Raw genomic sequence first — 24190 nt, 5'->3', positions numbered from 1 at the left:
AAACTGATTGCAAATCGTCCGAGAGGGCCATCGAGTGACCCACGATCCGTGACCTTTGACCCGTGGACTCGTGACCCGGCGACCTGTGCCCTGCGGCGCCGCGCGGGTCGCTAAATGCCCTCCTGGTCGGAATATCGGTCTCCGAGGATGTCGGATCAGCCTCTGTTCTTCTCGTTCGATCCAGGTCAGTAGGTCATGGGACATAACAATCCAAGGTCGGGGTAGGTCGCGATATTAGGCATTGAGTAAGTCTTGTTCAAGCCTATTTTATGTGTCGTTGCTTTTGATGATAAACGTTTGTTTTTATATCGATCTAATGTGCTTGAGAGTTCCTTATTTGTACAAAACAAAGTTCAGTGCTGTAATTGAGCGAGGCATTCATGCCTGCATAGTGCATGCTCAAGTATGTTATACTGGTATTTGAATTGCCGCCACGGGTCTACAATTACATTTCACCGATATAACGGATTTTGGTCGTTGTGTGCTGACAAAAGCCTCCAAAAATGGATGGTTTCGGTGACAATTTTATGCTCAAGATAGATTGCCTTTCCATTATTTGTCTGGCCCGAAACTCGACCCTGTCACCGTCTTTACATCACATACGTCCGCGACCCCGGGAGACGTATGATGTAATACGTTTGAGACCTGATTTCATCTGCAGCCAACCGTTAGTTAATCTGCCATGATGTTTCCAAATGTATTTTATTTTAGAAGATTGGTCCATAAATTCAGACAGAACGGTCGCTATCATGTTTCAATAAATTTGGGCACATGGAAGAGTTACGAGCTTTGAGGCCGGACAAAATGGTGCTGCCCACTTCTGCTCTCTGACAACCAAATTAAACTGCAGATGTCTTGTGCCGGGCCAATATTTAGTTTTCAGTCTGAGAATGTCAGCGTGGCGAATTCGCTGTTGTGGATTGCAATTGTAGCATGCATGACCCGGTTATTTATGTTTGCAAAACAGAGGACGTTCATGAGCTCCACCACTGTATGAAATAAAACATCACTTTCGATAATAACTATAGGAGTAGCTCATAGGAACAATTGCGTCATCCCTCACTGCAGGTATACGGTTATGTTGGCTTTTATTGGCTTTTATGCGTATTTACATGCTTTTTAGGTGCTCACATTTATGTATATTTTTATTTTCTAATGTATTTATTTTACTTTAACCTGTGTTTAACAAAATTGACTGTTGCAGCATCAACTACACATATCTTCTTAGCCTAATAAGCTTCCTTTTGCCATTTTTTCACTTTTTAGTGTCTGATGGACCTCTGTGGCCCACATTTCATTTAGGTACTTAAATAATTTTCAAGTGACGCTTTCAGGAATTCTGGGATTGGTTTACGGGCGTACTGGCTTGTTGGAAAATGGGTAACCAATGTGTTCAAATTGCAAGAAACGTTACATCGCTTTTCAGACGGATGATATGTCTAGCTACCATTTGTTGTTTTCGTCTGATGATTGCGGGCCTCATCTCGGTGTTTTCGGCGTATCGGCGGCATCATGTGTGGTTGCTATATGGCGCCCAACACCTTACAATTCTGCCTTGGTAGCTGCACCTCGCTTGAGAGGCTACACAGAATCTGGGGCAGCGAAGGCCGGGAATAATGCATACCGAGTACGAGATGTATGCCGTGCGGATAGCATAGATTGGAGATCAAATGGAATACGTCGGCCAAGTAATGTTTGGTGCGGGTTAATTAAGACCCCCTTTCTGCTGGTTTTTAGCAAATGGCTTAATTCAGACGTTTATGCTTTTCACGGCATCATTTTGCTGTTGTATAAAACTACTTCTGTTACTGGCGGATAAGGTGGAGTCCTGGGCCCTGTTCATGAAGTCTGCTGTCGCTGCGGCCGAGCCCTGATAGAAAGATGTTGGTTACTTTGATGATAAAAATCACCTTTTTGACAAACCATCATACTCATCCGTGTGGTGCGCTAGGTCGGTATTGGTCTGGGCCTTTTGACTGTAAGGTTCTGCTTTGGTCTATCACCACAGGATATTATTATATCTAATAGGAATGCGGCACTCAAAAGATGCCGCACAGTGGACACGCCACTAAAATTTATGTGCGTCATTCTCGCTTACGGTAAAAAGATATTCGTACGCATCCGGGATGATCACACACACGCACAGTGCACCCATACCTAGAACCTTCACGCATACACGCACAAACTCACATAATAGACACGGTAGATCATCTGACAGACAAATACAAACACATCACGCATCCGCAAACACAGACACAGAAACAAACTGCACGAATACACATAGACTGGCACAACTGACACACGCAAACGCTAAGCGCAATTGATTCTTGTCTCAATAAGTGATTTGCCTGGGATAAAATAACAGAACATACTCTGCTTGTCCGTTTTCTATGACTCTTTACTAGCTACGCTACAAAAATATGCCAAGCTAATGGATAAATGAGGAGGTGGGCATTACGGATTAGGTAAAGACAAAATAAATGATGCCACTATACCGAAAGGCAGCCTGAAACTGGCAAACATGTTCAGTGCTCATTTCAAAACCACTGGTTCTGAAAAAAACATATCCTGTGTAATTGAACTTGATTATGTCCTTGAGCTATGCATTTTTGCAGAACGCCAACATGTCAATCGTGGCGCAGTACCAGCACATATAGGCATAAACGCAGATATACCTATTAGTGACGCCGCCACCTGTTTCCTCATCTTGACTTCCATACACCCTGATAACATTGCACTGACGAGGAAGAGCCATTAAAACACGGAAGTCCAAGCTTCCTCGCTGTCCTGTCCGTCCGTCCGTCGAGCCGGCAGTCCCGTCGCTTTCCTATCAGCACCGATCATATAGCCGTAACACGAGGACCGTCGGAACAGCACCGCTCTATGGGACCGTCGTCGTCGACGAACCTCCATCCATCGATTGGTTCTCGGTTCATTCGGCAAGAAAAACGACGCGCTAAAAGCCGGCGCGGAGAGGCGCCGCCGTCCCGCTCTGAACAGGCTGTGAGAGGCTGCCGGTCGGGGCTTGTCGCGGTACTGTCCACTATCCCTGCTGGGTAGCAAAGGGAGGGTGGCTCTGGTTTCATGCCAATAATCAAGAGCTATTCGTAACATCATGCTGTACTACGATACTGCGGTGCTAGTCTGCAATAATTACTCTAACTTGGTATGCTGATTGTTTGGTGAGGTCTTAACCAAAAACAGGAAATTTGGTATGTGATCTATAACGCCCCAATCCCTTGTTCACAAGCTTTAAGAAAACGTTTTCAGTAGTTCACAGAAAAATGATTTCTTGGTTTTGATGTCATCATCACTTTATTTTATCATGCACCTCTTCGGCAGATGTTTCCCGGCTATGGCGTCACACTGAATTGACAGGTGTGCTCTGTCATCGCTAATTTAGTGATGATCATGCCCACACCCACCAGCAAATCGCTCGCACACTGCCATCAAACAGCCGTATAGGGATAATTTCACCTGCCGTTCGCCCGGGATCGAGTCAAATTTGTCCGGACCGCGCCGATCCATCTATATTATCAACACCCGTCCGATTAGCACCGATCCAAGGCTCTGGGGGCGCGGTGCGAGGCGGCCCGGCGCGCTCGAGGTCAATCCATGCAAATGACGCCGTCCCAGTGTGACGGGTCATGTCACAGGCGGGCCCGGCTGGCGCCACGGCCGCCCGGCGCGCTCCCTGACTGGCCGGCTTATTGTTTCGAAATCATTTCCAAACATCTCAGCGGCCCGAGTCCAATATTTTAGCGAGCCGTGCGCCGGGGGGAACGCTGACAGCACCGACAATAAAGTGCCCTGATTGTATTGCCAGCATGTGAATGCCAACCGCCGTTCATTTCGAATGCCTGAGACGCAATAAGCCGCCTTTTGGGATGTTTGTATAATGTCACTCGGACTGAAGCAATTCACGGGAAACTCCACTTGTGCGCCACGATTGACGTGCTGCATAGTATTTCGGAAGGATGAATACATGAATAATTGTTGAAAGGACTGTGAGAAGCATTCTTTTTATCACGAAAAATATTTTCTTCGTCAATTTTAATGAAAGCTAGAATCTTCCTTGGATATTCTTTTTGTTTCATTACTTAATCTATCGCATCAGGCTGTCATTTGCTTTCCTTCCGATCCAAACACCTAAGCCTCTACGTTTCTGTAATTGTTTTTTCTTGATATTGGGAGAAACCGTGAGAAGCTCTGAACACTGCAACTAATGCCATTAGTTTTATGAGGCTCTGAAAATTCTGCTAAGTTAAATATTGCCACCATTAAATACGTTAAATACACAAGATATTATGCTTTTATCTTCGATATTACGATCTTACTGCTCGTGCGGGCTTAGAAAACAAAAAACCCTTACGATTTTCCAATATTAATCATTACAGGCACGTATATGTAACACAGGCCGTGCTGTAATGTTATGCCTACTCAGGTCATGCTCTCGTTCACTTAAAATCTTACAATGCTCAATTGCTTACCTGCAACACCTACGCCGTTATACCACGTCACTTATGTGCCCCTCCCCATATGTATGTAACTACATTGATTATTTGAATCAGCTATCATTATTAGCAATTTTGCCTCAATTATCAGAAAAGTAATAGGATATCTCGTCACTAAAAGTCCATTCCTTTCGTTATCACATATCACTTGCTTTTGCCATTGAGCTGCCGGGATGGCTGGCATATTCCACCTGATATACTTCCTACCTGTATTTTTACGCTCGGTGGGAACATCGTGCCCATCAGCTTCCTACTTGCAGTGTTGACTATATCAAAGCAAATATCTAATTTCATAATACTTATAACATGTTTATTACCATAAACGGGAATTGGATAAATGCTAACAAAAATTGTAAGGCGTCGGAAAAGAATTCGATCATACGCAGCATAACTGCGTTGTTACTTTACTCCAAATTTGCATGGCAGTTTTCAAAGAAAAAAACTTTCATTTTCAAGCATGTTCAAGCTTATGTTCTCGCTCAAGTTCAACGTCTTGGCTCACCTAGTACTACGTAGCCTGAATTGGTATTCTTTAATACAATACCAACGCAGCAAAAACAACCGTCCTGAAAACGGTTTATGTGTGCGTGATTGCAGCAGCGGTCAGCCCGCTCTGCTCCCCCTCCCTCTCGGTCAGCGCGCGTTGTAGCCACTGAGTGTGGCGACTTACGACGCAAACACTAATCAAGAAGACCACAGTGCGCCGGCCGCTGCCCACTCGACCACCAATTGCACACGTAATAATGCTCGCCGTCGACCCGCGCACGCCTCCTCCTGGTCGGGGTGCTAGAAACGGCACCGTCACTACCACACAGCTCACTAGCTTTGGTTCTCTTCTATACTGGTCTGATGTTTGGGTTCAAACTTGTGGTTAGGCATTGGTGGAAGTTTTCGTGCATGTATTGTGGATACGCCTTACAACTCAAGTCACCCTATAGTCAGTGTTTTTGGCAACTAATCATTGTGGTACATGTTGATGCTTTTGGTATGAGTCCTCAACCAAGTGATGGTGAATGAAAATGCAATTAAGGGAGACTTTTCCAAAGCTTTGTCAATAAGTCCCTCATATGGAATCTCTCACCCAACTTATAGCGCTTCATGACGACGAAGTGCTTGAAAACCATGCTTTTGGACTTTCTGCTTTTGGTTCAACCCTCGTATTAATACGTTCAGGCCAGTTCAATTTCTTTTCCTCATCGTTAATTTACGCTAGCCAGCATTAGCTAGGCCTTCTATTGGGAGAATTGTTGTGCCTTTTGTGCTGGTAAAGCTTGTTATTCTTTCAGCTTCTTGTCCGATGTTTTCAGTTCTTAGATTTCTGAGAAAAGTGCATTCACTAAGCGAGGCATGTTGCCCTGGTCCTGTTCTATGTACACCACGATAGGCGGCGGCCGCGGCCATAACGGCCGGAGCGACACCAGCGCCACCATCGGCGGGCGGTCGGAACTATCGCAACGGATCGCACGTTAATTCAAATTATTTAGTAACGATACGTTATGCGTCAACGAAACCTTTACTGAAAATTTAAGAATAATGCATTTCGTATTATAGCTTAATTTCATGATACATCTCGCGATGTAAATAGGTATTTTAATGGATAATTTGATAAGTAAATAATTGCATCACTTCAATTAACTAATAATATCATTGCACATATTTCGCATTCGATAAATGCCCCACCGGAATATGAAAGCCCACAAAGTAGGCTTTCTAAAAATGTGTGTTAGTCACAAGTCAGTGATGGCTTATGCTACTTTTGACGCGATTGTTTTCGTTATCGGTCGATATAACATACACTTTTTCTATATTTCAATGCGTACAACTCAGTCAAATTTGAATGTTACGTTAATGCCCCAGTAGATAATTAAACATCAATTAATTGCCGTTCGAATGATGTTACGCATGCCTCAATGGTGCCTACCCTAAGCTACTTTTTTCTCGTGTCTTGATAAGCAAGCACTAGGCAAAATTGTGGTATCACCATAATTAACTAATAAAATTAATGAATAAATGACACCTTCGATAAATGCCCCACCAGAATACGAAAGCCCACAAAGTAAGGTTTCTAAAAATGCATAGTAGTCACAAGTCAGTGATGGCTTATGCTACTTTTGACGCGATTGTTTTCGTTATCGGTCGATATAACATACACTTTTACTATATTTCAATGCTTACAACTCAGTCAAAGTTGAATATTACGTTAATGCCCCAGTAGATAATCAAACAGCAATTAATTGCTGTTCGAATGATGGTACCCATACCCCCATTGCGCCTAGCCTAAGCTGCTTTTACCCCGTGTCTTCATTGCCAATCACTGGGTGCAATAGCGGTCTCAGGCCTTATCCGGGCAAAACTGATTTTTAAGGTGAGGGGACAAACGCTAAAGCTATTTCTTTCAAATTTGGCTACTTAAGCGTTTCAAATAAGAGTAAAATTGGAGAACTTCACTTACCTGAACATAATTACTTTATCTTAAAAATTTACTACCTAATCAAAGTATCAGTAGGCATGATCCAAACATGTAGGTACCTAGGCATGGCGGCGATGGGAGATACCTGTCAGTGTGCGGGCCAGTTATTTTCATGTTCAATCTCGTCATATTGACGCAATCAACGTCGCGTACACATAGAATGTATATTCTTCGCAAGTAGCATATCAATACATTTATCACAAATCTAATGCAGTCACATAAACACATTTTGACACGCACGCTCACGCACCAGATTCTGATGCGCCAACATTTTGATAGGTGCACATTCGCTCGCAATTCAAGTCGCATAACAATTTTTAGCTGCCTTCAACAGTCGCCGGCCGTCCTGCGTCAAGGCATGTCGCATTCCGTCCTGTTTTTCAACAGGTTGTTGGGTAAACACTTGCATAGATTCTGCCCGCCCAGTAGTTAAATCACAATACGAAGAAACAACGGACCGATCATGGACAAGAACACCGACAGGAACATTTTCATTAACCCTCGCACGACCAGGCCATTTCTCATAACACGAACGACTTAGCGGCTCGTAGAGACTCGTAGAGCTTAGCGGAAAAAACCAACGGATTGCTCTCAACGAGATCTCGCGATTGGTGGTATATTTTTTGGTCCTAGGTCAACATTTGACCTACTTTTGACCGGTCAAAGGTCAAATTTTCGGAAAAATAGTCTTTTTTCAACTTTCGGCGGCGATTGCGGCAAAACGGTGGGAGATATCGACTTGAAACCTTCACTATCGTGTTCCTTGATCAATTCTCTATCGTTTGGTATGTATTTCGTTTCCCTAGCTCTAAAAATGGCGCGTTGGGAGCGCCGGAAGTCGGCAAGGTCACAGTCGGCGGCAGAAATTCGAAAAATCAAAATTCAAATTTTTGAAATCTGATTGTATTTTTGGATTTGGGAGGTCCATTTGCTCCCTATAGAAGCTAATATTGCTGCATATTCCCATTAAGGTGACAAGAATTAGCAAAATAGTGGTTCGGGCGCTTTTCAAAAATAGTACCGGACGCTGTTCCTCTTGTGACGTCATAGCTCCGTGACCTGACCTGACCCGGTCAAATGTCTTATACCATATGATAGCCAATACTTGCCCCAACATGCATGGGAAGTTTCATCACGATCCATCAACCGATGTCCGTACCACCGGCAGGAAACCTCGGGCGTTGGCACTCAGTTTGTGAAAATCCGGCCGGAGGCTGTACCTCTTATGACGTCATAACTCCGTGACCTGACATGACCCGATCAATTTTTTTCGGCAAAAGATGCGCAAAGGTTGCCCCAGAGGGTATTGAAAATTTCAGCCCGCTACGACAAGCCGTTTAGCGTGCACTTCGAAAAAACCTCAGGGGGGGGGGGGTTGATACAACCCCCCCCCCCCTAGGCGTTCTAGGGTTAAGTTCGCAACCTCGTGGCGAAGTTAATCGAGATCACGACTTATCGTCCGATAGGTTCATGACTTTTACACACTTTTAGAAGTAGCAGTCGCAGCTGCATCCCGCTTTGGAGGCCGAGGAAATCCATGGCAGGAGGGCAAAAACAAGAACAATATGATTTTGTGACGGCCGGCTTTATCTAAATTGCTGAACTCCACTTTTCGTCCCGAACAGTGATTTTTCCTCGCCATGCTATTTTACTCTGAATGAACTCGTGACTCCAGGTTTAGGAATTTCGCGCCGATTGAAGTTCGTCGGAAGCACGGAGGACGTTTCTTTGTCTAGGACGAGTGGTACGCGTGCCTCCATTGCGTGTAGCCCCACTGCGTTTCCAGCTGGCAAATCTCGGTGCTGACGATGTCCTTTAGGTCCACTAAACGTTGATGCACGTAGGCATCGCACTCATCTGGAAAGAAAAGCCAAATTGTCACAAAAACATTTTCTTCAGTGTCACTGTCATTCACCAGAAGGCTCATATTTAAAACCCCTTAGCCCTAGGTAAATAGTAGGGTGGCACTTAATTTCGACTTTTTTAATTTCGACCGGGACGGGTAGCCATATTGTTCTACCTCACGAAAAAAATGATCTGTATGAAATTTTATAAAAAAATATTTATATTTAGAGGTAGCTCAATGGGGTCATACTTAGTACATATTGAGAAAACGTATATTGTGAACGGGGATTCAGATGTGTGCCGCGCCATTCCAAGTATTGTCATATTTGAGCTGTAATACGTTTAAATGAATGATAGATGCCTTTCTATTTGTTTCATAACCACAGTGTTTCTCGCCGCAAACGCGCTGTGACGCAATGCGTGATTCAACCAATGACCGTTCAGCGTAGTTTAGCTTATTTTGTTCGGTGACGGTAGCCCGCTGCCAGGCGTGCAACCTCAGCTCTTCTTTCGTATTACGATGGTTGGGAAGGGTCACAAGACTGCTGGCACTTACCGGGGTTACATGAGCAAATAAATGCGTATCAGGAATGGTTTTTCTTTGCTGAGTATTGTGATCCGTTTGTAATACGCATTTACTCTGCTGATGTATATCCCCGGTTACTGATGCGCAGGGGACACTGCCAGTGTACGGCCACAGGGCAGGTCTCCGTGTCTTCGTGATGTCAGGGAGAAGACGTGCACGTGAAAAAGATAAGTTGACTGTTTTGCTAAGCCTTTTCAGAACATTTTTCGCTAGCCAGGCTCAAATTGACAGGCCACAGCAAACGCTGTTCAAGAATCCCTCGATGAGTGAGAGTTGAATGATTGAGTGAAAGCGCTCAGTTTTGACACAAGTGCATCGAATACCGGTCTCAATGTAGGAGCCTGCACGATCATCAAGCAGCGGCTTGAGCAGGACTTGCTCCACCTGACCTGCCACGACATTTACGAGTTTGTTCTATAAAGACATTTTCAGCCTGCCTCGGCCCGTCCAGCGGCCTAGACGTTGTTTTGTTTAAGCGCTTCCATAAAAAGTGGGCGTCTAGATAGAACGAAGCCATAAACCTTCAAAAACTGTGACATGTCCCACCTCCACAACCCGCGTGATGCTCTTGCACAGTTCGGTCGTACCGTGAGATGCTGGAGCTGGCCATCACTGTCCTCGGTGGTGCTCCGAAACGAGGTATGAAGATCGCTCGCCTCGATATGCTCCTTGTGTGCTGGTTGACCAATGCCATTTACGCTATGAAGTTTTACCTCTTCCGAGCACAATCCCGGCTCACTACGTCTAAGAAGAAGAGCCTCCAACAAATCGTGACCTTTGTAGGAATAACGTAGTTTTCGGCTCGATTCAATGCACCGCTTCTGGCGTCTGCACCAGCGCAAGATTTCGACTTCCTCAAGTCCCTCCTGGAGTACGAATTGGACGAATTGGTGTTCGAATTGGTGTCCAAGACGATAGCCATTGCCTTCAGCCGTCACCTCTGGTATCTAAATGAGAGGCTGGTCGCCCTCAACTTCTAATGAAGGAGATAACGATCGCTGCTACTAAACGTGAGATGGCTGCATCGTTACGAGAGAAGGAGAGGGCCGAGTAACCCTTCCCCCCCCCCGTCGAGCCCACGTTGAACTTACTTTAGCTTCAGTCTCTAGCAAGTCCACGGCAGACTTCGTCATATCACAACTGGCTTCACAAGCTTCTTCAGCATCCTCGGTATGGACACCGACTTCCTCTTGAAGGATCTGATTCCTTGGAGTTGGAGGTCAAGCCATTCTACAACGCCGCCATGCGCTACATGAGGTCTCTTCACGCCTCTACGACTTCGCGGAACGAGGCATTTTGTTGATGGCCAGGAAATCGATCTGACCCCCACGAAGGATAAAGACTAACAGCAGCTCCTCTTGTAGGTCGTCGAGGAGCAAAGACGCAAGCATTCTGACATACGCAAGGCGATCGTAGCTTCTAAGTAGGCAAGACTAGCCGACGAATGATGTGTACAAGTGTTGGCTGATTTCGGATGATACCGCTTTCTCTTTTCATGGAGTTATGCAGTAAGTTATGCATACCTTCAAAAGAATTATGTGCCTCATATGTACCTATATATCTGAGCTTTAGATGCTGAAACGTTTCGATAAAGTCTTGGCAGCGTCCAATGTCATTGTGAACATCAGAAATACACGTGGAAATTAAAATTTCGGCAAAGTTGTGTTTTTTCACAAAAATGTGAACTTTGACCTGGTTGAGCTACCACTAAATAAACATATTTTTCAAAAATATTTTACACACAACGTTTTCTCGGGTGGTAGAACAGATTGGCTGCCCGTCCTGTTGAAAATTCTCAAAACGAAATTTTAGCCCCGTTTTAGTGCCACCCTAGTAAATAGATATTATGAGGAATTTCGGTCCCCACCAGTGAAACTTCACATTCATGCGTGAGCACTGAGCAGCCTGATGGTAATATTCTAATTTGTAAAACAATAAATACAAACTGATAACTGACACTGCCACTACTATGAATCAGCCCAGAAAAAAGAGCATATTACCTAGGTACTTGACAAATGGGATACCAATTTCAAAGAAAGTAAGTCAATTTTTCAAAGCAGCCTGAATTAATATATGCAGGTTAGACTTAGAAGCATGTGCCTACTATCTGAGGAGTTAACAAGCAGCCGTTTAATGAAGTGGGTTGCAGACTGCAGAGCCACCACAACAATTCTTGAAACTGCACATGAGTGACACATGTTCTGATTTCAGCAGCATGTTGTAATGACATTGGGTGGTAATGGCATACTAATAAATTTAGTAGGCACTGCTTGTTACATCAATGTTAAATAGGGAAGATCAATACATACTTGGGAAGCTGATGTCAAAGGTAGTTATGAAAGATCACTTCAAACAAGTTATAAAAATGTTGTGAAAGGGTTCCAAATATTTTACAAAAGGGCAGTGTCGAATGACTCATATGAAAATTTTGCCAAAGGGTTCCAACAAGTTAACAAAAGTGTTGTTTGAAATGAGTTATGTAAAGGCTGTGAAAGAGTTATGAAGAATTTGCAAAAGGGTTCCTTCAAAAGAGTTACGAAAAGGTTCCGAAAGAGTTACAATGAGTTAATGAAGAGATTTTATGAATGAGATATGAAAAAGTTGTCAGAGGGTCACAAATAATCTATGAGAAATTTGCTTTGAATGAATTATGAAAGGGCTGTGAAAGGGTTACAATAAGTTAATGAAAAGCCTCTTTCGAATGAGTCAGGAAAATGTCGCGAAAGGGTTGCAAATAATTTACGAAAGGGTTATTTTGAATGAGCTATGAAAATATTGCACATAGTTAAAAATAAGTTATGAAGGGTTACTGTGAATAAACTAATAAAAGGCTGAGAAAGGGTTACCATGAGTTTACGAAAGGGTTGTTTCGAATAAGTTATAAAAAGGCTGCGAAAGGGTTACGAAGGGCTTGCGTAAAGGCTTAGTGAAAGGGTTGTGACCTAACAAGTTGCGAAAAAATAACAGCAGCTTTAGGAAAAGAATATGAATGGATAAAGAAGTAACAAATTTTGTTGCAACAAGTGAGGAATGATGTCACACCAGTCGGGCTATAATTATACTCAGAAATAAAAAGCATCTCAGTCTAGTCCATGAAGACTGAAGAGCAGGCTGCACTTAATTGGTGGCTTACCTCGACATCACTGGCCGACTCACCCCTTCCACTACATTGATCGGGCGATTAAACACCTTTTTCAAATAACGAAAACTCAGAAGAAACGTTTGAACCGCTGGAAATGCCGAGAAATTGGCGGCAATATACACTGTACAGGGAGGACACACTGCGCAACAAATGTCTCATAAGCGCATGGAACGTATGCAGTTTCCAAAGCTCTTGATAATATCAAGAACATGTTTTTTTTTCTTCTAATCCCCATCTGGCCAAATGTCCGCCTTTACACGGGGCCTGCACCCTAACGATTTTCGAACCAAGTTAAGACAAATGAAGCCCAATTTAAAACTGTTGATTTTTTAATTAAAACAATCGATTTTTTTTTAAACACGTGACATTCAGCTTAAAACGACCAACACGTGGTTTCGCGTGTCAGTTGTTTTAACCCTCGCACGACCAGGCCATTTCTCATAACACGAACGACCAGGGGGGGGGGTTGTTACGACCCCCCCCCCTTGGCGTTTCGAAACGGAAGGTCGTAGAGCTTAGCGGAAAAAACCAACGGATTGCTCTCAACGAGATCTCGCGATTGGTGGTATATTTTTTGGTCCTAGGTCAACATTTGACCTACTTTTGACCGGTCAAAGGTCAAATTTTCGGAAAAATAGACTTTTTTCAACTTTCGGCGGCGATTGCGGCAAAACGGTGGGAGATATCGACTTGAAACCTTCACTATCGTGTTCCTTGATCAATTCTCTATCGTTTGGTATGTATTTCGTTTCCCTAGCTCTAAAAATGGCGCGTTGGGAGCGCCGGAAGTCGGCAAGGTCACAGTCGGCGGCAGAAATTCGAAAAATCAAAAGTTAAATTTTTGAAATCTGATTGTATTTTTGGATTTGGGAGGTCCATTTGCTCCCTATAGAAGCTAATATTGCTGCATATTCCCATTGAGGTGACAAGAATTAGCAAAATAGTGGTTCGGGCGCTTTTCAAAAATAGTACCGGACGCTGTTCCTCTTGTGACGTCATAGCTCCGTGACCTGACCTGACCCGGTCAAATTTCTTATACCATATGATAGCCAATACTTGCCCCAACATGCATGGGAAGTTTCATCACGATCCATCAACCGATGTCCGTACCACCGGCAGGAAACCTCGGGCGTTGGCACTCAGTTTGTGAAAATCCGGCCGGAGGCTGTACCTCTTATGACGTCATAACTCCGTGACCTGACATGACCCGATCAATTTTTTTTCGGCAAAAGATGCGCAAAGGTTGCCCCAGAGGGTATTGAAAATTTCAGCCCGCTACGACAAGCCGTTTAGCGTGCACTTCGAAAAAACCTCAGGGGGGGGGTTGATACAACCCCCCCCTAGGCGTTCTAGGGTTAAGCTGAATGGCACGTGTTTTTACCCACTTTTCGATTGTTTTAATTCAAAAATCAACAGTTTTAAATTGGGCTTCATTTGTCTTAACTTGGTTCGAAAATGGTGTATACCGCCTGATTGAGAACTTAGCCTGCTCACATACGGTGGGCACGAAGTGATAAAACTACATCTGGCCTGTAAAGTGTGATCGCATATTTTCTTTGCCACGCAGGAAGAAAAACTAGCGTCGAAGAAGTTAGTGCCAAGCTATTCTAAAAAAGTAGAAGTCATGGAACGAAAACTTTCACCTATTCTCCTTCGTCATGCAGCGACTATTCTGGCAAATACCTGCATCCTGTATTGAACAATAGGTATGCATTGAGTACTGTACAAGAAAGTATTTCTAAGCCCATGAACCTTTATTCGTTGCATTCCAGCGGTTCTGCGGAATGCCATATCACTATAATTTGAACAAAGGATCTCTAGTAGGGAAACGGATCAACTTTATTGGTTCTCCTTAGGTATACGATCCAGGAATGACACTCTCTTGGGCTTATTAGTCTGCATTTCAAGTTCCAAAGTGTGATGCTTGACTGCTTCTTTCTTATTACGATGAAGAATGCGTTCTTTGAACCGTGATCGGCTTCATACTTGACAAATGACCTGGCACTCATGAGAAAACTTACTGAACTCGTTAACCATCTACATCACCCTCAGTTATGAAAGAATCCCTCAACTCCTCTGAGCGAAACAATGAATCTTTCCGTGCTCTCTGTCACCGTGAGAGACAGACCGTGCCTGCGCTATTTTTCCAAGACACTCGGGAAGATCCTGAGCGATTCTCGGCACACACCTGACGGCACGTGTGTCTTGAAGTGCAGTAACAAACACGGCTCGAAGCTGGCCGTGTGCGCTCTGTGCCGTGTGCCGTGAGTGATATTGATTGTCCCCGGCACGCGCTCGGGCGGTGTCGAGCTTTGCCATTATCGTGTCGCAGCGAGCGGCGTGTTTTGGATGTGGTTTGAGGCGTTGACGCCACCGATTTGTGCGCCATTAGAGTTAGCAGTATTGATCAAAGCTGAACGAACGCGAGTCAGACGACACGACGCTAATGCTACCGGCACAAGAACGGTCGCGGTCGGTGGTAAAAACGGTCTCGCTGCTCCAATGAGAGCGCACTGAGCACCGGGCACAAGGAGTCAGTCATCCGCTAAATAAGAACAAAAACAAAATTACATTTAGGTAAGACCGTGGCGGAGCAAACAAATAAAAACAGAGTCGTCAGTTATGAGACAAGAGAGCTCAGGTTTCGTGAGACAAAGTCAAGGTTTGATATTAACCCTCGCCGGCCGAGGGGGGGGCGGGTGCCGCCCCCCCCCATAGGGTTTTTTCGCGATAGCTCCGAACACGCTGGCGATAGAGAGCTGAAACTTGGCATACCTGACCTTTGATCCAAGCCGCATCTTTTGACACCAACCGCATTTTTGAGTCAGGTCAGGTCACTGACCTATGACGTCATAAGTGAACCTCTGCACGGTCTTCAGATGTCGCAACTTCGCAACGCCCTCACTGCCAGAGGAGATGTCACAGGGAAATGAAACTTGCAGGATCTAGTATCCATTATGAGTCCCACAACTTGTATATCTCGGATTTTTCCTAAAGGTCATATGAGGTCAGGTCATTTTCGTGACCTCACCATTATAAGTCAATGGGGAAAAATGAAAACTGCTATTCTGGCGCCGGGAACGATCTCCAACTATCTCAAGCACACAGAATCGTGATTTTATGCACTCCTTGCAAGGTTAGATGCGTCACTTTTGCAATGTTGACCTTGCGTGACGTCATTTATGACGTCATCAAGGTCATATTAGTTTTTCGTCAATAACTCTTGATCAAATTGAGCTAGCGAGTCGGGAAAGGCACCAATGGACTCAGGAAGACCTGCCGAATCGAATGATATGCGACATGACCTCTTTCGACCAACTTCGTGACCTGGGGGTGCTGACCTGACCTTGACCTGAGGTCAACACCCCAAGTTGACCTGACCCGGACAAAAAGTATATCATTCGACGCGCCTGAGCGAGACGAACACGATGCTGCCAAAATCGGCGCTCTGCGGCCGTTTTTTGCGAAGTTATTCACCAAAAACTGAACCGTACCTTGTGGCACTTGACCTGACCTCAGAGGTCACTGGTTGACCTAGGACCTTAAAATCGGGTACCAATCTCTGCGTCTCGTAACGGCGCACACGCTCGTTTTTTCCGCGACGCGCTAGCTCCACCAGGGGCGAAACGGCGAGGGGGGTCGTACCCGCCCCCCCCCCCCTCGGCCGGCGCGTATGTAGAAAACCAATAGGTCCGGCGAGGGTTAAACCTTGGATGGTCGTTTTATGCTAACAAGTTATGAAACACAAGTTATACGAGTCATTGATGCTTGATATTGAAGAAGAATGTACCTAGTCTGTGGCTATCAAGTTTCAATTTAATTCTGCTGCAATACCATATCAATAATCTTTTTTTTGTGATATGGAGGATTCGTCCTGAACTTCTTCACCGGGAAGGCCGTATTCACCGATTCTCGGTCCGTTTTTCTTGACTGGGAGATATGCAGACTGCGCGCTGCCCTCCCCTTCCCCTCCGGGAAGTCGCTGTGTGCTCCGACTGTTGATTTCGACCCCGGACCACCGGACCCACCCCGGTCCCTCTCACCCCACACCATCCCCACCTTGGCGCTGCTTCCCTCAACAGAGAGCAGACGTCGAATCGATCAGAGACGTAGTGGAACAGTCCGCAGTTCGGTCTAATCGCCGGGCAAGGTCGGGGACATGTGTGTGTAAAGTGGATCAGTCGGCTTTCGGAGATGCGGCATTTGTCGGTCTTATCCACTGACCGCTGCCTGTGCGTGACAGCCGGTGACAGCTGTTGACAGCTGTTGACAGTCGGTGACAGTCGGTGGCATCAGCTGTCACCACAGAAGATCAGCACTGCTGACGTACAAATCCACAAGCAGACAGCATCAAAGCACCAGACAACTTGTATACCGCAAACGATGTTTTAAATCACCCTACGTGGACGCTCCACTTATCCCAACTTAATGCAACTCATCAAGATGCACTAACTTCCGCAGTTCTACCGGTGGTATCACGGCTCGCACTACGGCCGCCGTGGTAACTACATCCAAACAACAATCAGCAGATTCAACCAGACATAATTTAAAGGTAGTGTGCCACCTTTGAAAGATTTCCCATTTTATTTTTCCTAGGATAAGAAGCTTCTGTTTTTACCTAATATCGCAAAAAAAATCAAAAATGGGCCTGGAATAGTGCCTTTTTCGCCTAAAAGTTTATCGGTTTTTCGATATGTATACCAACTGTAGTGGGCTGACCTGCAAACAGGCGTCGGCAACAATCGCGAATGCGGCGCACATGTGACAATAAGCAAAGGTCATTATAGAGTTACGACGTACGGGAATGAGTTATCAGCTGTCTAATCGTAGACAACACAATGTCGAATTAAAACTGTAAGCCTGTATTGGTATTGTTTCTTTAATTTGGCCGTCGAACATTAATTTATGATTTGAAATATTATTTTATGTAAAATAATTGATATGAAACAGCCGTCTCTAAAGTTATGACCCCATCTCACCACATGAAAGTGGCAGAAATGACAATGATCAGCTGACGCATTTTTCTTGGCCGAAGTCAGAGCGCGCGGCCCGACGCACCACCACCGCACCACAAAGTATGAGCAGAAGCCGCGCCCAAAGCCAGGGCCCCGGTAACGTGAGGTAGCCGAGTCGGGGCAGCGTGCGCTGACCCAAGCCGGGGCCGCAGCTTTGGGCGCGGTCTACCGCATCCCCGCGGGCAGCCCCAGGCTATCACATGACACCGGGAGGACGCGCGGCCCCGGCTTGGGTCAGCGCACGCTGCCCCGACTCGGCTACCTCACGTTACCGGGGCCCTGGCTTTGGGCGCGGTCTACCGCACCACCTAACAGGCGTGTTCGAAACCGCAGGAGATGATGATGAACGAGTTTATCGAAACTTGATTGGATGAGCATATCGGTAATAGCGATTTCAGTGTGTGCATTTATTGTTCATAGTGGTGTGAAATGTGGTTGGGGTACGACCGACAACCCGTCGGGGCGAATTTCGCACTGGGGTACTCAAAATTTGAAGAATTTAAGACGTTTCCATGAGTTTTGAAGGCATGGATAGTTCTAAAAATCCGGTTCTCCTTACCTGGGCCATTAACTCCATACGGTCCAGGAAAGCTGGCACACTACCTTTAATCCGTCTACCACAATTAATCACATACGGTCACAATACGTAGCCGAATGTTGTCACAACATAACACCACACGTCATCAGCCATCACCAGCCGTCACCACATGTCCCCAACCGTCATCACACGTTTCTATGGGTCACTTTTAGCTGTCACCAAGTCTCCACAGATCGCCAACCATCACCAATCGCCACCTTTGCTTCCCAAACGGCAACCATTACCAGAAGACAGTCACCGTCAATCACCACTCGTCACCAGAATCACTATCCGTCCCATCACCTGACACAAGACGTGTGCAGGCTGGTGATGACGGCATCAGACACCAGGGCAGACACCAGATAGGCAGGTTCTTCCCTCACCACTCCCCCCACGGCACCGTCTCATCTGTTACAACCGCCCTGGGACCAAAAGGGCGCGCGCTGAATGCAATCAGGGCAAATGTAATTGCGCAATCAGGAATGTATTCTCCCCTGGAAAGGCATTGATTCCACTGTGACGCGAATAATTAATTTTGCTTGGGGCTCCTTAATGGAGCTGTCGCGTAATGGCGGACGACGCTTCCGGGTTAGTATTTGAGGAAGGAATTCGTGCCACGGTTCTTGACGGTCTGATATTGAAATAGACAGTTTCTATTTGCTACGCATACCCAAACGGCATTTTCAATAAACTATTGCAACCACTTAGACATTAAGATATCGTCTAGGAACGAATCATCAAGTTTGATGGTATAAAATACGCTTCATTGTGGCACTTTTCCGTCCCTATACAATTTAATTTCCATATCCGTAAAAATACCGTTGATGCTCATTGCTTTGATTATTAGTTTATCTGCTATGTTACTTTATATAAGTTTACGCATTCCCGTATCTTTTCTACACATGCCGTACGTATTTACGTGCGTCATGATCAGTAAATCAGCGTCCGCTTCTCCATTCCTCCGCAAGCATCTACATATTTCTTGTTGCTTTAGCTGGCTCGCTTTTCGTGCTCGCTTGTGCGACTGAAAACTAAACTGCTTGACAACATCAAATTGAAAAGACTCACTTCGGATCCGAGGGCATTCCCTCCAGCCTCCAACTCATAATTCTGGCTTCAATTATCACAGTGCTTGAGGCGGGCAATTTGGTCATGCAGCTCGCCACCCGTTCACAATTTATGACGTTCGAAGTTTATATCAATTCATCTTTAGCTCGAGTGGCTAGCTGGCTAAGGGAGTCTGCGCAGCGATGGTCTGTCCCAGAGGACACCTATGACTGATAACCGCGCTCTATTGAGATTTACTGGCAGCGATTGCCGAATGATTTCTCGGCCAGTGTCTCCTGAGTACGGAGAAATATAGGGATGTTTGTTCGTGGTTGCCGTGACCTGTGAGAGCCGCCAGTGCGTTCTGCAATAAGAGATGCTGCATGGTGCGCCTCGTAACTAAATCGGCCGTTTGTATCATAACCAGATGCTGGAATATATGTACAGCTGAGCCCGAAAGCAGGCATATCAAGAAGTGGTGTATAACAAAGGTAAAGTAAAGACAACAGGCAAAGACAAATCATTCGTCGTGAAACTCTGCAGTCAAATTATTGTTCCGAGAAATCACAACCCAGTTGCCGTTGACCTTCTTGTGTGACATTTCCCATACCCCCTCACACCATGCCGAGAAGAGGCCCCGTCGACACGTTTGTGCGTTGATTGCGCTGTCGGGGTCCGTTTGAAGCGGCCGGATAGGTGTTATTGATCGCGGAGGGGCTGTCCGTTGAGCCAGTGGGGTCGAGAACACCCATGGTGGTCTGAGACGGGGAAAGACAGCGCTTGGTGGGCATTATGGGGAAATTTAGGACACTTGCTGGGACGAGCTCTGTAGTTTCAAGGACTTTTCAACTACTCTCTGCTCCTTATTTGTTGTATGTGTTATGCTTGCGATTTAAGATTTGGCTGCATACGACATAAAACAAGGTCCCAACTCTATAGATGGCCTTCGTCGCATCACAAACGCATCGCAAACTTTTCAACTACTCTCTGCTCCTTATTTGTTGTATGTGTTATGCTTGCGATTTAAGATTTGGCTGCATACGACATAAAACAAGGTCCCAACTCTATAGATGGCCTTCGTCGCATCGCAAACGTAAGCAGCACCGAATCTTGGGAACTGGTGCATCTAGCGCAGCGAATTAGTTCGCATCATGCGGCACAAAGCTCGCCGCAGGGGTAACAACCAATACCATCTAATAATTTGCTCATCTGAAAACACGTAGCACAACAATCAAAGCCAATTTCTTTGTTGCTTTGAAACTCTTTCCCAAACATCGTGCTCCTTCTGTTCAAAATACTTTTTACGATTGGCCGAGGGCACTTTTGGACTGCGAAAGCACAGAAAACATTACGTAAGAAAGAGGATCCTATGAAGCTCGAGACAGAATGAGACATAAACCGTTTTACAGCGTTCGTCTCCCATTTTATCGTCATGTTCAGCGTCTGCCGGACCGAGACATGCATCTCAAGTTCGATAAAATGAGAAGTCTTACATGTGCCACTTCAAGTCTCTTTTGAAAAAGCTCACTTCTAAAAACCTTTTTGAAGACATGGAAATACGAAAGTATTTAATTAAATGAACGAGTGCATGTGTAGTTGCTTACCCTCATCACATGGCACGTGAATCCACCACCACCACCACCACCACCACCACCACCACCACCACCACCACTTGCTCCTCTGCTCCGGCAAAACGGCACCGCTTGACGTCTCATTTTGTCAGCCGCCATCTATATAGCCAGTTACGGACTTTGTATCGGCCCTGTGCCATGGTTTAGCGAGGCCATTTGATGATAAAGTAACTGGACTGGCCGCTCGGCCAACGGCTGATAGAAGACGCCGGGCCTCACCCCGCCACGGTGCTGCTCGGAGAGGACGGGATAGAGGCTAGACCATCTGCGGATAGGATGGAATAGAGGCTAGACCAGCGGTGGATAGGATGGGATAGAGACTAGACCAGCGGCGGATAGAATTGGATAGAGGATAGACCAGCGGTGGATGGGATGGGATAGAGGCTAGACCAGCGGCGGATAGGATGAGATAGAGGCTAGACCAGCGGCGGATAGGATGGGGCAGAGGCTAGACCAGTGGCGGATGGGAAGGGATAGAGGCTGACCCAGCTGCCAAGGAACGCGCGACCAGGAAAGAAACGTAAGTAAATTGTTCGACAAACCACGCCCGTGCCTGGACCTGGGAGACTTGACATGGAGACCGAGACCAATATGAAAACTGGCGTAGAGATCTGAGACAGATACGTAGACCAAAATTTCGAGAACGATATTGAAATTGCGACCAATACCGGGACCGGATCTGATATCAGGCCAAGACCTCCCATGTCACCGCCGCTCCGGCTGAAAGGACGTTTGATCACGGGTACGACCGATTTGACTCGACACCGCGGTGGCGCAAACGATGACTCTAGTAGCTCCCCCCGGTGTGGCTTACCACTTCCGAGGGGCACGGTTGGCGGGAAGTAGAGATGTCAATCGGATACCAACTTTTTGGTATACCGATACCAAACCGATACCAACTTGGTATTTGGTATTTCAATCGTAATGTGTTTGGTATTTTGTTGGTATCATAAGCCCTCACAAATGTATAAGAGGCTAAGAAATCGGTAAAAAGTTGGTATTTCCCTCAGCTTCCCAAGTTGGTTTGGTTTCGGTATTTTCCCGTGGTTTTGGTTGGTATTTGGTTTGGTATCGGTATTCCGATTTTCCGTAATTGACATCACTAGCGGGAAGCCCGGGGATTAGGGCGGTTTCTGTAGTGAGCTCAGTATAGAGACCGAAGGATTTCCCGCTACATCTGTTGTGGGTATGCCGGTTTGTCACAAGTGGCGACAGCCCAAATCCGAACACCCACTGCACGATAAATTACAGGCCTAGGTCAGGGCGTGAGTGCAACAGGTCTTTTTTTGTGCGTTAGCAGTCTAAATAGCACAGCCTTATACTATACGTGAATAAGGAGAGTTAAAGGAGAAAGTGAATGAAAGGGGCAGGGAGGGAGGGAGGGGGAGAGAGAGAGAGAGAGAGAGGGAGAGAGAGAGAGAGAGAGAGAGAGAGAGAGAGAGAGAGAGAGAGAGAGAGAGAGAGAGAGAGAGAGAGAGAGAGAGAGAGAAAGAGAGAGAGAGAGAGAGAGAGAGAGAGAGAGAGAGAGAGAGAGAGAGAGAGAGAGAGAGAGAGAGAGAGAGAGAGAGAGAGAGAGAGAGAGAGAGAGAGAGAGCAGGAGAAAGAAAGGGATAGAAACAGATGCAGACAGACAAGTCGATGCCAACTGTAAGAATGTTTGAACACTTGGAATTGTTCGCCGACGAGGGTTTCAGAACCACTATTTGCGTCGCACTGTAAACTTCTACAACTCCAATGCGGGCACGGTCAATATCATTCCTCCATTTGCTCGAACTCAAACAAATCAAACTTCGTTTCGCTGATGGAATAACGATCCGCAGCTACCAGCGCGATACTATGCGACTGGGTGGTATGCTTTTCATATTCAAAATCACGACTTCATGACTAAAGACTGTTCTATTTGTGAGTCTTCTTGAGGGCGAATGATATGATAATTGAATTTGTCACTTGTTTGATTAGCAATCTTGAATAATGGACAATTTCATGCATTGCGCATACTAGGACATTTTTTGCACTTACATATTCGCTATAAGCTGTACTTTTTGAAACGAGACATTGATAAGTTTCACTATCTTGCTTGGAACTTGGCATTTTTATTTTTACGTTGTAGCTAATCTGACTAATTCCAATATTGTTTCATAAAAAATGTGGCATTTGTATTTATCATGACCCATCAAATCCATGCTGGCGTGTGGGACTGGGGCCATCAGTGTGCCAGTCCGGCCGCCAGATCGGCACTGGAGCAGACCAGGGGCGCCGTCTCACCACCGCGGGGCCGTCGGGTCCCGCCACTCCGTCCGAGCCACTGTAATCGCTCCCGGGCCGATCCACACCTCCCCAAATGGCTGTGTTGTGCTGCTATTGCTACCCCCTGTCGGACCGCTATTCGGCTCACTTAATTGCTCCATTTCTCGGGACTAGCAGCGCTCCTCCGCTGAAGATACAACGATTTACTGCGATTTATTCCTGGAAAACTAGAGGTCTTCCTACGTTTTGATGCGTCCTTGAGTATAGTCAGGACTAGAGAGAGACGTCTGCGATCTTTGAACGTGGATTGATAACGACCCTTAGCCGTGACCGAAAACGCTCTGCGGCTTGTGACCTCCAGCTATCCCGTGACCCAAGGCTGACCTTTGACCCCCCAGTTGATCTGCGACACACTCGTGTGCTGGAGGACGAGACACGCTGGGAAGTTCCTTGGGTTTAACCACTCTGAATGCTCGCCGGTCGATGCTAACGTTGTTAGTGGCTGGGGCATTGTTTAGCCGGCGGCCGCGGGCCGCTGTTAGGAAGGTTCACCTTCTGAGTGAGCTTTGTTGGCCCGCACTGAGCTGGGAAAACTGTAGGCTTCTGCTGAGCAAGTATAAAGAAGCAGAAATGTTAGCGAAGCGGCAAATATGCGTAGAATTAGTCTTGTTTTTTCATTTGCTAGTTTTTTGACGGTACCTTTAGACCGACGATCGTGTCGTGTGTATAAGAGGATTACAAAACACGGAAAAGTGAACCAATGCGTAGGTGAATGGTGATGGATACTTCTGCACGAGAGACTCTAAATTCGCTATGTTGATGACGGCTCCTTTTGCTGTCTGTTACAGAGGACCTGGATGAGCTTACCAAGATCGACTGCCAACGACAACAGCAGCAGCAGCAGCAGCAACAACACAGCCCACATCAGCAGCAGCAGCAGCAGACTCCCAACAAGCCACTGAGTCCTCCGCGTTCCTCGGGTCCCCAACACTGTCAGGTTAGTCCTCTCCTCAAAGAAAGAAATAAACACACGCAAAGACGCAAACGTACAAAACAATACTCGCAAACACCGCAGACATTCACATGCACTAAAAGGCACCTGCTCGGGCATCTGCG

At 46.0% G+C, this 24190-nt stretch overlaps 1 protein-coding gene and 1 long non-coding RNA gene across 2 annotated transcripts in view; one reads left to right on the top strand and one right to left on the bottom strand.

The window, feature by feature from the left end:
- The window catches only part of LOC122376197, a gene marked incomplete at its 3' end in the record, with an annotated part of 51745 nt that extends 27674 nt beyond the window's left edge, over positions 1-24071 (top strand). The window contains exon 5 of the mRNA XM_043355971.1: positions 23923-24071. Within this exon, the coding sequence (XP_043211906.1) occupies positions 23923-24071 (149 nt within the window). The remainder of the gene's footprint in view (positions 1-23922) is intronic.
- LOC122376198 lies at positions 8726-12618 on the bottom strand. The gene is made up of 2 exons (XR_006255553.1): positions 12549-12618; positions 8726-8841 (listed from the first exon to the last, which is right to left on the bottom strand). It is a non-coding gene; the product is annotated as an uncharacterized LOC122376198 (long non-coding RNA).
- Positions 24072-24190: the final 119 nt, after the last annotated feature.

The sequence above is a fragment of the Amphibalanus amphitrite genome, unplaced genomic scaffold (assembly GCF_019059575.1).
Source record: "Amphibalanus amphitrite isolate SeventyFive unplaced genomic scaffold, NRLGWU_Aamphi_draft 002050F_arrow, whole genome shotgun sequence".
NCBI classification, from domain to species: Eukaryota; Metazoa; Arthropoda; class Thecostraca; order Balanomorpha; family Balanidae; genus Amphibalanus; species Amphibalanus amphitrite.
Note: the sequence above shows the minus strand (reverse complement) of the source record. Positions and strands in the feature narration are given on the sequence as shown.